At 38.0% G+C, this 14572-nt stretch overlaps 1 protein-coding gene across 1 annotated transcript in view; it reads right to left on the bottom strand.

Moving 5' to 3' along the window:
- LOC139734076 (uncharacterized) overlaps positions 1–14572 on the bottom strand; it is a 59967-nt gene that overhangs the window by 16108 nt on the left and 29287 nt on the right. Inside the window, exon 4 of the mRNA XM_071644889.1 lies at positions 10322–10600. Within this exon, the coding sequence (XP_071500990.1) occupies positions 10322–10600 (279 nt within the window). The remainder of the gene's footprint in view (positions 1–10321; positions 10601–14572) is intronic.

Raw genomic sequence — 14572 nt, forward strand, 5'->3', positions numbered from 1 at the left:
ACGGACGGACGGAAGGACGGACGGAAGGACGGAAGGACGGACAACCCGAAAACATAATGCCTCCGGCACCACTTCGTGGCGGAGGCATAAAAAAACCAAACCTTGTTAAAGTGCAGATAGAATCGCATCACCCTCGCAGGTTACAGTCCACCAGTCTGATATCATTTGCAGATTTCCTCTCAAGAATGAAAAAGAAAACAAAGTCAGGGCACGATTCAAAATTTAAATCTTCTAAAGATGAATACAGCATATCTCATCGGACAGACGTCAATGTCAGCGACGAATTAGTCACAGCTACAATTCGTCCTTGTGAGACACAGGCTCGTAGTAGCTACATCCTGGATCAACCTCAAAATTTCCAGGCGCATCGTCTTTCGTACCGCTGTTCAGCTCGCATACATCCGCTTTATAGTTGAAAGATGAACATTCGGAATTCTTCAAACATTCTCCTGCGCACTGAATCCTGCTCTTCACAGTAATGGTCGCCATCACGCTTCCTCGCAAGCATTTATCCTTCACTGGTACTCCAAACTCGTCCTTCACCAACGAATAAAGACTGGATCTCATTCGGGTTGGATGAAGCGTTGCAGCTTTGGAGGGGGGTTGAAAATGCATTGAAGAAAGAATTGTTGTTTGGTTATTTTGAATAATTTTATGGACATTTTCGTTTTGTGAAGAGCGTATGAATCTTTCTTGATTCGTTTTTAATCACTAGGAATTGAATTATTTTTGTGGAACACATGAAAAGTAAACATTACATTTTCACATTATTTTGAAATACTTAAGATGACAATAACAATGTGATAAAGAGAAGCATGTCACTCTTCATATGGACAACTCCATTATGGTTCAAGCAAATCGGGAGGAGAATAAATCCTGTAAATTTTTACTACTTTTCACCTGTTGGTTTCTAGAGAGAAGTTATATATATATATGTTCATTTTTTTCAGTTTTGATGATTATTGAAGTACGACCGATGGCTCAAACCGATAAAAGGCAAGCAAGCAAAGAAACAACAAACATACAAACAGACAAACAAACAAACAAATGCAAATGCAAATACTTTGGACACTGAATATGAAAAAATGTGTAAGAAATCGATGAGCTATCTGTAACAGTTGTGCTTTTGGAGAAGTATCCTCAAACCAAGGAAGCATAACTGCAAACACCAATTACTGACGAAGACTGGGATCATAACAATTCGTTCTGAGCGTTCGGGGGGGGGGGGGGGGGGGGGCGAGCAGGGAGAAGGCGTGGGAGAGTGCTATCCCCACCCTACCTGTACGAGGTATAGCTTTTGCCTTTTTAAAGTTGAAAGTGAGATATCTCGTATACGCAAATGTGGGAAATTATTTTAAAAAATCATATGGGGGAACTGAACGAGGAAAGGCTCGATTAAAAACTGATATTCCCCATTCATGAGGGAACTTTTGAATATAAATGATAAGTCTTGTGCACAGTCAAAATTATTCAAAATGTTTTTATCAATCTTAAAAGTGTACCAAGGCTAGGTAAAGGGGAACAGGGAGGGAGGTGCAAGAGAGATTCTGCAATTTTTGAACTATAATTCAACGATCTGGTGCACACTGTGAGTGAAATATTGGAAAACAAAATATAATCTTACTTGATGAAAGGTTGAAAAGGAGACCCGCTTCATGCACATGCATTCAGTATACACGCAATTTTTCATTTTTTTTTTCCGCCTTCCAAGTCCCCGGTGCAAATCTTGGCGGAGTGACCGTCTCCATCGCCCCCCGTTGAACAAACAACAAACAAACAAACAAACAAATAAACAAACAAACAAACAAACAATTTACCACGTCTCTATACCCTCTGATGACAGGTTTCGGATTGGGTGCCACGTTTGACTTTGGTCGCGATATACGGAAAAGTTCACGCGATTCTCATACTTTCGACAGCTCCAAGTTTTTATTTGTTCAATCAAGTGTGGTCCTTGTCCAACGAAACCAAAACTCTGACCCCCCCCCCCAAAAAAAAAATACACTGAACACAGATGTGCTTCGCCATAATGATGCACGAGTAGGGACTCAGTTGATGGGTCCCATATTACAGTGTATTTCTGAACATGAAGCAATGTTATTCCATTACAATACCGCTTGCAAGTTCACCTGTGTAGAATTTACGCATGCCTTATATACTTTTGTCCTGCTTCCTTGAGCCCCCACTCATGCATTCTTATGGGGAAGCTAGCTCCCATGTCATCATACTTGGTCATTGTGATTTGAAATAGATTTGAAAACATTTGTATTCCTTATACCAATCACGATACATTCTGAAACTCTGTTAAACATTGTGAGACACTGTGTTCTTTCAAGCAGGGTTACGTGATCGTTATCATCATTGTGATGATTATGATCATTGATTGTAGTATCATCATAATTTATCACTGCTATAACTTTGCTGTGTGTCTTGTAGTTTCAGGACTCAAGAGGAAGGTGTGAATCTATTTGCAAAGTCTTTTTGTGTGCTACATGAACCAATGACAACTCGTCATTTCTGCACTTACTTTCACAGAGAGCGTAGGTGAACGAACATAAAGGCAGGCGTACACTCGATGTTACCTGGAGCATTCAAAGGGAGAGCAGGAGACATGGTAATGCAATTTCGACTTGTGTCTTGGCTCCATCCTCCATTCCAACTAACTGTCAATGAGAGAATTACGAATAAACAAGGATTATCATCATACTAAAATCACAGCTACAGAGAGCACAGGAAACACACACACACACACACACGCGCGCGCGCGCGCGCGCGTTATCATGTGTTAACTGCATTTCACCTTTTTGTATACCTGTTACATTTTTACTTTCGTAATATTCATTTGACTTGTTTTATCAGTTCTCTGTAATTGAGTTTGTTTAACACTGAGATTTTTCCTTTCCCGAAACATCCCCGATAAAAAAGGTCTTATCTCGAACAATTTCCTTTCAGTGTAACCCCAAAACGGTGATGGCTCAGACACACCGGATTCGATATCTTCAGTGTGCTTTTAGAACTACTATAGAACCTAGTCTATGTATTCTTTTTTAAAAAGCTGCGAAAGCAATGCTGCTCTCCAAATAGTGTGCTGTATAAACTTCCTGCTTCTCTATCTCTTACGAAACCATGATCATGACCGACCATATGACCTGGCATGCAAAAAACTCTCCATCTGCACCGGGTTATAGGATAAAGAGGACAAAAGAAAAGAGAAGAAAAAAAACAACAACAATGTGTTATACTTTTTCATTTAACATTGTAGACAACGTTTGTACCGGTTGACAAGTTTCGCAGTCAGTTGAAAATTGTTTTGTTGCAGACTGTGTCCCTCTGTTGTCCGTCTCAAAATATATTGAGTATGACTTTGTCTATGCTTGTTATACACTCTAAAAAAAAATCTTGGTCAGAACTGACCCGGAACTGGGTACGTTGCGGTCACACACCGTTCCGGGTCAGAAAATGACAAGGAATGGGGTCAGATATGACCCCATCCAGAGTCATGAATTGGGTCAGGGTGACCCCATTCCGGATCTTCGTGACCAAATTCCCAGTCATTTTGACGCGGAACGGTGTGTGACCCCAACAGACCCAGTTCCCGGTCAGTTCTGACCCGGATGTTTTTAGAGTGTATATCTATATTCTGATTACAAATATTAGCAACTATAGTGGGAAATTCTAAATCACATGTCTTCTCGCAGCTCGCACTCACGGTCGTACCTCTCCCCCCCCCCCTCCAAAAAAAAAAAAAAAAGAGAAAGAAAATGGAGGGACGTAGAAAAAAAACAAACATCTTTTTTCCCCGTAATATTTTCTCCAGCTATGTGAAGCCACAGATAAAACCAGGTCTCTGTTGGGAAGTCATATAAAATGGAGGAAAACCCAAGATGAAAAAAAAAAAAAAACACAAATCTGTACTCACTTCCAGATTGGAATGTTCCCAAAATATCTTTGCGTGCTACCATATTTTTACTCTGTTTTAATCTATCATATTTAACTCTATATTTTCATTCTCCATCTCTTTTCAATGGTTACTTCTTCATTCGATATTCTTAATAGATTAAAAAAGTACAATACCATAGCAGGTCTATACATAACAACCCCAACTTTCAGCTTTTCTCTCATCAGTCCCAAAAGAGGGTATCTCACTGAGCGGCGAACGTTTGCGAACGTAGCGAATTTGGGATTTCGCCAGGGTTCGTAAAGGGTTGCAAAAGGTTCGTTAACAGTCGCAAGAAGGTTCGCAAACGGTTTTTATTGTCGCAAACAGTTTTTCTTCGCGAACCTTTGCGAATTTGTATTTTCGCTAACAGTTGCAAACATTCGCAAAACACTCGTAAGAATTCGCAAACGGTCGTAATGTGGTGTCGCTAACATTTTTATTTGATTCGCCACTGCTAGCGAACAAGTAACCATATGGTTCCTATATAAAAGCTTCTGAAACAGACAAGGTTCCACTCTAAAGGGGGTATCTCACTGAGCGGCGAACGTTTGCGAACGTAGCGAATTTGGGAATTCGCCAGGGTTCGTAAACGGTTGCAAAAGGTTCGTTAACATTCGCAAGAAAGTTCGCAAACGGTTTTTATTGTCGCAAACAGTTTTTCTTGTCGCAAAGAAATTTTGAACATGTTCAAAATTTCTTTGCGAACCTTTGCGAATTTGTATTTTCGCTAACAGTTGCAAACATTCGCAAACATTCGCAAAACACTCGTAAGAATTCGCAAACGGTCGTAATACGGTGTCGCTAACATTTTTAAATGATTCGCCACTGCTAGCGAACATGGTTCCTATATAAAAGCTTCTGAAACAGACAAGGTTCCACTCTAAGAAAGTTCTTGAAGCTCTTGACATCTCCATCATGATTGTAATTGCTTCAGAAGCTTTTCATATTGACTAAAGTCTGTCTTCTGCAACAAGCATTCTCTGACTCTCTTTCTTTTCTTCTTCCTTTCTTGTTTTTCTTTATTTTATTTCTCTTATGCTGCACATCGCACATAGCTGTAGAAGCAGCCAGACAAAGCAGCTCTTCAAGGATAGCAACACCTTGAGCCTCTTCTTGGCAGAAATTTATTTCCATATCCTGGAAATCCATCTTGAACGGTTGTCACAAGAGATCTGAATTCAGTGGAAGGTTTTATGTCGTTTTATGGGTCTTACTATACACAATCGCCTGGTACTTTTCTAGGTCCAAGAACATTCGCAAAATTGTCGCAAAGGATTTGCAAACAGTTGCTAATATTTGCAAAACTGTCGCTAACATTTGCAAAATTGTCGCTAACATTTGCAAAATTGTCGCTAACATTTGCTAACATTCTCTAATAGTCGCCACCTGTGTTCGCAAATACTTTCGCAAACATTCGCTAAAGTGTTGCTAATTGTCGCTAAACATCGCTAAAAGTCGCTAACTGTCGCTAATGGCAGAAGCGAACTTTGATTTTTCGCAAACATTCGTCAGAAAAGTTGGCGAATCTCAAATTCGCTACGTTCGCAAACGTTCGCCGCTCAGTGAGATACCAGCTTAAGAAAGTTCTTGAAGCTCTTGACATCTCCATCACGATTGTAATTGCTGCAAAAGCTTTTCATATTGACCAAAGTCTATCCTCTGCAACAACCGCTCTCTGACTCTCTTTCTTTTCTTCTTCCTTTCTTGTTTTTCTTTATTTTCTTTCTCTTATGCTGCACAATAGCTGTAGCAGCAGCCTGACAAAGCAGCTCTTCAAGGATAGCAACACGTTGAGCCTCTTCTTGGCAGAAATTTATTTCCATATATTGGAAATCCATCTTGAACGGTTGTCACAACACTGTAAAAACATCGGTGTTAGATTTAACTCCATGGATGTTAAATCTAACACCGATCAAACTTCAATAGAGGACCACACCCACAGGTGTTGAAAATGTATTGTGACGGTGTTAAAAAGTGTTCGTCTGGCACTTCGTGGTGTTGATTTGACACTGTGGCTCGTGATATTTTTGACACTGCGCTAGAGTTAATTCAATAATGACACCGCATGGTGTTGATTTGATATTGGTGGTGTTAATTTCAATGGTATAACACCCGTCCAGCTTCAATAGGGGACCACACCAACTGGTGTTACTGTGGTGTAAATGTGTTTACACATTTTTTTTTTCAAAAATCAAGTACTTTGTCGGAAAATTCTTTATCGTCTTGTTGAAGTTCAAAATTAACAAGAAGTGCAGTTACTAAGAAACTACAAGTATTCAAAAAACAATTTTAAATTTTGAAATGACACCCGGAGGTGTTAATCTAACACCAAGAACGAGTACCGGAAATTTAACACCAGCTCGGTGTTTCATATTTAACACCGGACTTTTTGCAGTGAAGAGATCTGAATTCAGGGGAAGGTTTTACGTTCGTTTTATGGGTCTGACTACACATAATCGTCTGGTACTTTTCTAGGTCCAAGAACATTCGTAAAATTGTCGCAAAGGATTTGCAAACAGTTGCTAATATTTGCAAAACTGTCGCTAACATTTGCAAAATTGTCGCTAACATTTGCAAAATTGTCGCTAACATTTGCTAACATTCGCTAATAGTCGCCACCTGTGTTTCGCAAACACTTTCGCAAACATTCGCTGAAGTGTTGCTAATTGTCGCTAAACATCGCTAAAAGTCGCTAACTGTCGCTAATGGCAGAAGCAAAGTTTGATTTTCGCAAACATTCGTCAGAAAAGTTGGCGAATCTCAAATTCGTTACGTTCGCAAACGTTCGCCGCTCAGTGAGATACCAGCTTTTGTCCCTGTCTTCCCTGTCCCCAAATGAATGCTACTAGCGGAGGTCTTTTCTGCATGGGCCTCCCGAGAATGTCAGATGGAAAATCATGATACATGTTTCTTCTTTCAAGGGGAGAAGTTGATGATGTATCACCCCTAAATGTAAAATCAACGCTAAATGTAATATCGACCCTAAATGTAATAACCAGAGACAACCTATGAATATAAAATGTGTCAACCCTATATGTAATACATGTCAACACTAAACGTAATAGCGAGCCTACATGTAATACTTTTTAACCCTAAATGTAATATCGACCCTTAATGTAATACATCTTAACGCTAAATGTAATAACGACCTTAAATGTAACGCGCCTTAACCCTAAAAGTAATAACAACCGTAAATGCAATACATTTCAACCCTAAACGTAATATCGACCCTAAATGTGATACATCTTACCGCTAAAGGTAATAACAACCCTAAATATAATACATTTTAACGCTAAATGTAATAACAATTCTAAATGTAATTCATGTCAACCCTATTAAATGTAATACATTTAAACACTTAATGTTATTACGAACCTAAATTCAATGCACCTCATATACATTGAGAGACTGTAACCAACACAGACCGCAAAAGGTTAGGGGGTAGGGGATATGCAGGACGCAACCTTCTATAGCATTTAAGAGCAGCAATAGTTGCTTAGCTTTGTTTGTGTTGTTTACCCGGGTATTACAATTACATAAATATTTTGTATTCCAATCTTCATTCAGTGTTCATGATTATTTACACTTTTGTTGAAAAAGAAAAAAAATGGGCAAAAATGCAAAAAGTTCTTTGCGAGACTGAGCGAAGACTGAACAAAATTTTTGTGTGATTATATTATAAAGGTGACAGATTAAAAAAAATATGTCACATGGACTTAATTAACTTTGCAGCAAACAAAGAAACTAGAAATGTGATTTTCACCTAGGTAAAAAAAAAATCCAAGCAACTATTGCTGCTCTTAAATTTCATTTAATTTCATTTTTATTTCATTCTCCTTTATCCAACAGAACACAACACTGTATATATGAATTAGGTTATTATCACAATCGTATACACACAACTTGGAAATGATTGTCATCAAATGATACAATAATAAAGTTACATATATATGCATGTATACGCAAAATTATACAAGTCTATGTTTCAGTTGGTGCTACACAAGATTGCGTCATATCCCCTAACCCCTGACCTTTTGCCCGATATTCTACACACTTCTTACACTCCCTATGAGGTGTATTAAATTTAGAGTCGAAGGCGCTAAGATGTATTATAGTTAATAGGGTTGACATGAATTACATTTATGATTGTTATTGCATTTAGCGGTAAAATTATTCTGTTTAAGATAGTTATCACATTTAGCGTTCAGATGTATTATATCTAGTGTTGATATTACATTCAGCGTTAAGATGTATTACATTTAGGGTTGAAATGTATTACATTTAGGGTTGTTATTACATTAAGGTTAAGGTGTATTCAGTTTACATTTAGGGTCGTTATTACATTCAGCGTTCAGATGTATGACATTTAGGGTCAGTATTACATGTAGGGTTAAGATGTATTACATTTAGGGTCGATATTACATTTAGGGTTAAAAAGTATTACATTTAGGGTCTATATTACAATTAGGGTTGACATGTATTACATTTAGGGTTGTTATTACATTTTAGGTTTGACATGTATTAAATTTAGGGTTGTCTTCGGTTATTACATTTAGGGTTAAAATGTGTTACATTTATAGGGTTGACTCAATTATTATATTTAGCATTAAAAAGTATTACATTTAGGGTTGTTATTACATTTAGGGTTAAGGTGTATTACATTTAGGGTTAAGGTGTATTACATTTAGGGTTAAAAAGTATTACATTTAGGGTCTATATTACAATTAGGGTTGACATGTATTACATTTAGGGTTGACATGTATTACATTTAGGGTTGTTATTACATTTTAGGTTTGACAAGTATTACATTTAGGGTTGTCTTCGGTTATTACATTTAGGGTTAAAATGTGTTACATTTAGGGTTGACTCAATTATTTCATTTAGCGTTAAAATGTATTACATCTTAGGGTTGTTATTGCATTTAGGGTTAAGGTGTATTACATTTAGCGTTGATATTACATTTAGGGGTGATACAGATGCGGTTTCAATACCTCTATCCCTCCCCTTTCTCTTCCAGATTTCCCTGACTCCTCTTCCCCATCTAGTCCCTTAAAGGTTTTTTTTTTTTCTGTGCTTTTGTCAATTTTATTTTTCATTAGTTTTGGTTTCTAAAATAGCTCGATGGAGATGGTGTATATGGGATATAAGGATACGATGGTCGAAACAAAGATGGTAAATGAACCTGCGACAAGCGTAAGCCGCATAATGCGTAGTAATAACTAAAGACACTTTATACATTAATTCTGCAGAGATGAGCAGTCCATTACACGTCGCTTGAATAACCATAACCATTTCCTAAGACATGAATATATACTCCATTATACTGCATTCATTTATATTTCTGCTGTTCGAAATGTATTTTGTGAAAACCTGGATCATGTTTTGGATTTTAAGTTTCTTGAGTAGTATCTTCTAAAGTTTGTAGAAATTTCACTTAACTGTCCGTTGCACTGTTTCATATACCCACAGAAGACAGTCGATAAAGACCAAGTCAGATTTGTTCTGGACTGATGCATTCCTTTTCACTTCAAATTGTTTTCTTGATATATCTTGAACTTCAAAGCGTTTCGAAACACATCATCAACAACAGCAGCAGCAGCAAAAACAACAACAACAAAATTCGCTATGCAATATTTCGTATCAATATCATCATTCTGTAAAATATCTGCAGGACAAAGAAGGATTGGACTGTACAAACGAAGAACATTGCAAAGAAAAAGATCACACAAATAAGAAAGACATCGTAAACGCAGATCATTATCGTAATCAATAGTAGGGAAGTCTTTACGAACATGTGCGCACAACATCTGGTGTAAGTTATAAAAATATCTAAAAGCAGCTAAAAAAAAAGAAAAAGAAAATTGCCTGTGTGCAGTGCACGTTAAAGCATTAAATCATGAATAAAACTTTAACAAAAAAATAACAAGTGACATGCTATCTGAATGTAAGGGAAATCCAAACAGAAAAGTTTGAGGTTCACTTTAACTCATCCCAAGACTTCGCATAAAATGTAACATTTTCGTAATAAAAAGACAAAAAGAGAATGATTGATCTTGTCAATGCATCATACTTAAATCGAATCGTACCTTTTCCTCAAATCACACGTAATTCACTTTATGAGTATCATTTATGACACCTGCAAATTGTTAAAGCTCCATTCCAGTTAATCACTGTATTTTATACCACTCACAGATATTTTTTTTTTTCATTATGCAATAAAAACTTAAATGACACATTTTCACATTTAGAACTTTTTGGCAATAATATGGGTAAATTAAGACACACTATGAAGGTAACCCTAATATCTTTTTAAGAAGTGTGCTATTGATTATACGATATAAGCTGGCCTATCCTAAATCCTACGACATGCATTCTTCTTACCGTCAGCTCCTTGAAATTGCGATCCATCCGCACACTTGAAGGTTCCTTCCACCTCTCTGTCTGTACAGCCAATCCAGATGGATTCATGCATCTGCTTACCGGTTGCAACGTAATCTGACGATAGTACCGCTGATCGCTCCTCGTTGTCGTTGATCACCCATGGGTAACCCCCTATGGCACTACAGGCTGTCACTGCTGCATCATAATCCACGTAGGAACTGGAACCAAACTTGTAGCATCCTGTGCCTATGCTTTCCCATTCATCAGGACACACACCACCTGCGTCCATAAAATAAACCAAAATTGAAAATAATGTCACTAATTACTCTTCTCTCAGTAAGAAATTTTCATTTGGACATACCGGCACTATAATGCCAGCTTCTCAACACGTGTCAAATACTATAAAACAATTCAATGCTGCAAATTGAAATGATGCATGTCCAACATTAGAGGAAGCGTATCAGACTTTACCGACCAATACAATGTGAGAAAGAGAGAGAGAGAGAGAGAGAGAGTGAGAGAGAGAGAAAGGGAGAGAGAGAGGGAGAGAACAGATTATTTTTTGGGTTGGACTTAAAGGTTCTGTTTACCTTTGGGAGCAGTGACATAGTAATATAGAAAATGTTCAAGGTATCACTTTTAATGCATATGATTGTGTAGGTCTGTTGCATCACAAAACATCCTTCTACATAAAATTTTTGCAAGATCGCAGTGATTTTTGTTTTACTACGCTATACGTTTTATTTCCTAGAAATTTGAATTAAAATGTTCTGTAAACGCGACTTTTACACTCTGTGTTTTACAAAAAGTCCCTACCGTGATAAGCCCTCCCACACCCTCCCCCGCTCGGTCGCTTCGCTCCATAGCCGAGAATCTCACACCGTCACATAATGTACCCCAGTATGTTATAATCGTAGTCCTTCACACTAATATTTTTTTCGCCATGTTTAATTCATTAGAAATTTTGTTTTTAAATGCTCTATAAACGCGTCTTTTGTACTCTGTTTTTACAACAAGTCATTACCGTGGGAGGGGTGTATCTCCCCTCGCCGAGGATCTTACATCGTCACATAAACGTACTCCTGTATTATATCATCATAGTCCTCGCACAATTTTTTTTTCACTGTGTTTAATTTCCTAGAAATTTGCTTTTAAATGTTCAATAAACGCGACTTATGTATTGTTTTTACAAAAAAGTCCCTACCGTGTATCCCCCTCCCACACCCCCCCCCCCCCCCCCCCGCTCGGTCGCTTCGCTCCCTCGCCGAGGATCTCACACCGACACATAAATGTAGCCTCGTATGTTACAATCATAGTCCTTTGCATTAACATTTTTCCACTATGTGTAAATTTCCTAGAATTTTGTTTTTGAATGCTCTATAAACGCGACTTTTGTACTCTGTTTGTACAAAAAGTCCCTACCGTGGTACCCCCGCTCGGTCGCTTCGCTTCCTCGCCGAGGATTTCACACAGTCACATAATGTGCCCCGTCGAGATCCCCCCCCTCCAAAAAAAAAAAAGTGTTCCGGCGCGCTTGATCGATACAATAATATTGTAAGACCTCGCATGGATTTGAGCGGACATCCATCGTCACACCTCCCTGTAGCAATAACTTTTGATCATACAAAATGCGAAACAGAAACAAACACGAAACTATAATCAGAAGTTGACACAAAAAGCAACCCAAAGCAAACGGGTGAAATAAAACATCGCGACTTTGACAGCATGGCAAGGAAATGAATGATAAAAAATAGCAGCCTACCTGTCTGCTTTAGCAGGTGCATTAGGAGAAGCATGTTGAAAAATAGTTCCTTAGACATGATCTGCGTCAACTCCCACAATCGTTAAGTTGAAAGTTTGATCCTGTGTTTATGAAATAGTGATGACTGGCGTGAAGACTGTGACGGAGGAGGTATGTATCGCCTTCTCCACACAAGAAAGCTCTCTCGATCGCTGCAACGAAGTGCCACTAGTTAAGCCGTTCATTAAACTGAGGCAGGCCTGAAAATCATTCACGACTGCATGTTATTACTGGGTGCAGCGATATTCAAATGTGTAATAAATCATTGATAAATACGTTTCAGATGACAATGTACGTTTCAGATGATAACGCTCGCGTCTGTTATGTTATGACAGTAATATCGCACACGCCCGGAATGATGTGGTGCACTTCCCTTTGGTATCGGACAAGGTTGATTTTCCATTTTTTTTTTATTTGTGAGGGCATGAGCAGAAGAAAAATGCTATGAAATGAGTAGTCAGCAGAACATTTTCATTTGTCTCTAAGTATTTCATTATTTCTTCTTGTGAGATCAAAGTGTCATACAGACTTCCCTTGTTTCTAGTGAGGACTACATAATTTAATACCACGGCAAACACATAGGGACAACAAAGTGGGTGTAAGTGCGAAAATGACACAATAATATATTGTCGAATTCAGCATCTAATTCAAATAAACTCTGTCTTTGACTTCTTTACTGTATATTCATTCGTTTGGACTCGGTTCATTTACTTTCTTCTTTTGATCTCGTCTGGTTGTTTTTTTAAACAAATAAAAGAGACAATTTTGGCTGTTCTCTTCCTAGTGGACCTTCACTATACATTCCTCTTTTTTTTTGGGGGGGGGGGGGGCGGGGGTTGTATGGTTGTTTTTACTGTATGCATTTCAAACCAACGATACCAGATTACGACATAGACGTCGTCTCCACCCGGCAGCCAGCGCTGGTTACTATCTCTTTAGAGCACCGTGTTCTGGGTTTCTCTTTAAATAAATGATTTTTTTTTTTTTTTTTTTTTTGCGTAGAGTTGTTTTTATCGCAACCGATTGGCAATTTGAATTTCCATTATCAAAATGTTGATTTTCGTTTGTGTATTCTTGTTATGTGGATTCCCTATGGAAAATAGATAGAAATACAAAGTACCAGTGATACGAGCAGAAATAACAGTAATAACATTAGCAGCACGAGGAGGAGAAGTACGTAGTAGTAACAGCAGAAGAAGGAGTATAGTGAGATATTATACAGTAGTAAAAGTAGCAATGATAGTATTTGGTAGTCGTAATGATAGTAGTAAATGAATACATAGTATTGTAGTATAGCAGTAGTAGTAGTAGTATAGTAGTAGTATAGCAGTAGTAGTAGAGTAGATAGTAGTAGCAGCAGTAGTCGTAGTAGTAGTAGTAGTAGCAGCAGTAGTAGTAATGGTAGTGGTAGTATTAGTAGTGGTAGTAGTAGTAGTAGTAGTAGTAGTAGTATAGTAACTGTTGTTGTTGTGATAGTCATGGTAGCAAGTATAAGTATATACATAGCAATAAGAGTAGTAGTAACAGCAGTAAAGGTAGAAAAAGTGGTGATAAGTGGGTGTGCGATTTTCACCAGCAGTATCACGTAGAAGATTTACTATGGTGCTGTCAGTAATAGTAGTGATAGCGATGGTGGTAGAAGAAACTACTGACTATCAGAAGGACTATCATAAGAGGGTTTCAAATTTATGGCGGATACTCCGAGTACCTGACCGCTCACCCCTGACCTAGGGGTTCACTTTTGTTTTCTCCAACATTCTTTTGAGTCACAACAGCATTATTATACATAATAGTTTTCAACAATGGTACTGCGGACTGCTCCGATACTGTACATGCGAATGATAATGAGAAGCGGTATGATGATGGGCTCCGTAGGTAGTCACAACTCAATCATTGTCAGCATATGACCTCCAGGTGGCGTGCCTCGAGCGACGCTGAAGTCATTCATTGACAAGCTATAGAAAGCTAATGTGCAGCTATTAATTACTACTCTATTCAGAGTTATTGTATGCAACTTGGTTTGTAACCAAACGTGAGAAGATGGGAGACAGTTCCGTTGCTTTCTATTTCAATTTCTATTTCAAGCCTTTGTTTCCATTTCAGAATGGTAGATTTTGTAGAAAGTTCCAACCCAACGAGCTGCAATGAACAAACAATGTGTTACCTGCCAAATTAAAGGAACGTATTAGCGATATGTTGACAAACACTTCAACGCAGGTTAAAGGGATTGTATAGTTTTGGTTGAGACCTAACTTCAGGTTTCTATCTATTATTTTTTTTTTTTGTTGAGATCATGAGAAACCTCTAATAAAATGTGAAAGAGGCAGGAGTTCCAAGAGGAATTCAAAGTTTATTTGATGAAAATTGATTTTGAAGTCGCTGACACATCCAAGACAGAGTAATCCTATCTGATCGCTTTGTTTTACTTTGGTTTGAATGTCTCAACCATT

This window comes from Diadema antillarum, unplaced genomic scaffold (assembly GCF_040938485.1).
Source record: "Diadema antillarum isolate AM-2024a unplaced genomic scaffold, OU_Dant_1.0 seq00000508_RagTag, whole genome shotgun sequence".
NCBI classification, from domain to species: Eukaryota; Metazoa; Echinodermata; class Echinoidea; order Diadematoida; family Diadematidae; genus Diadema; species Diadema antillarum.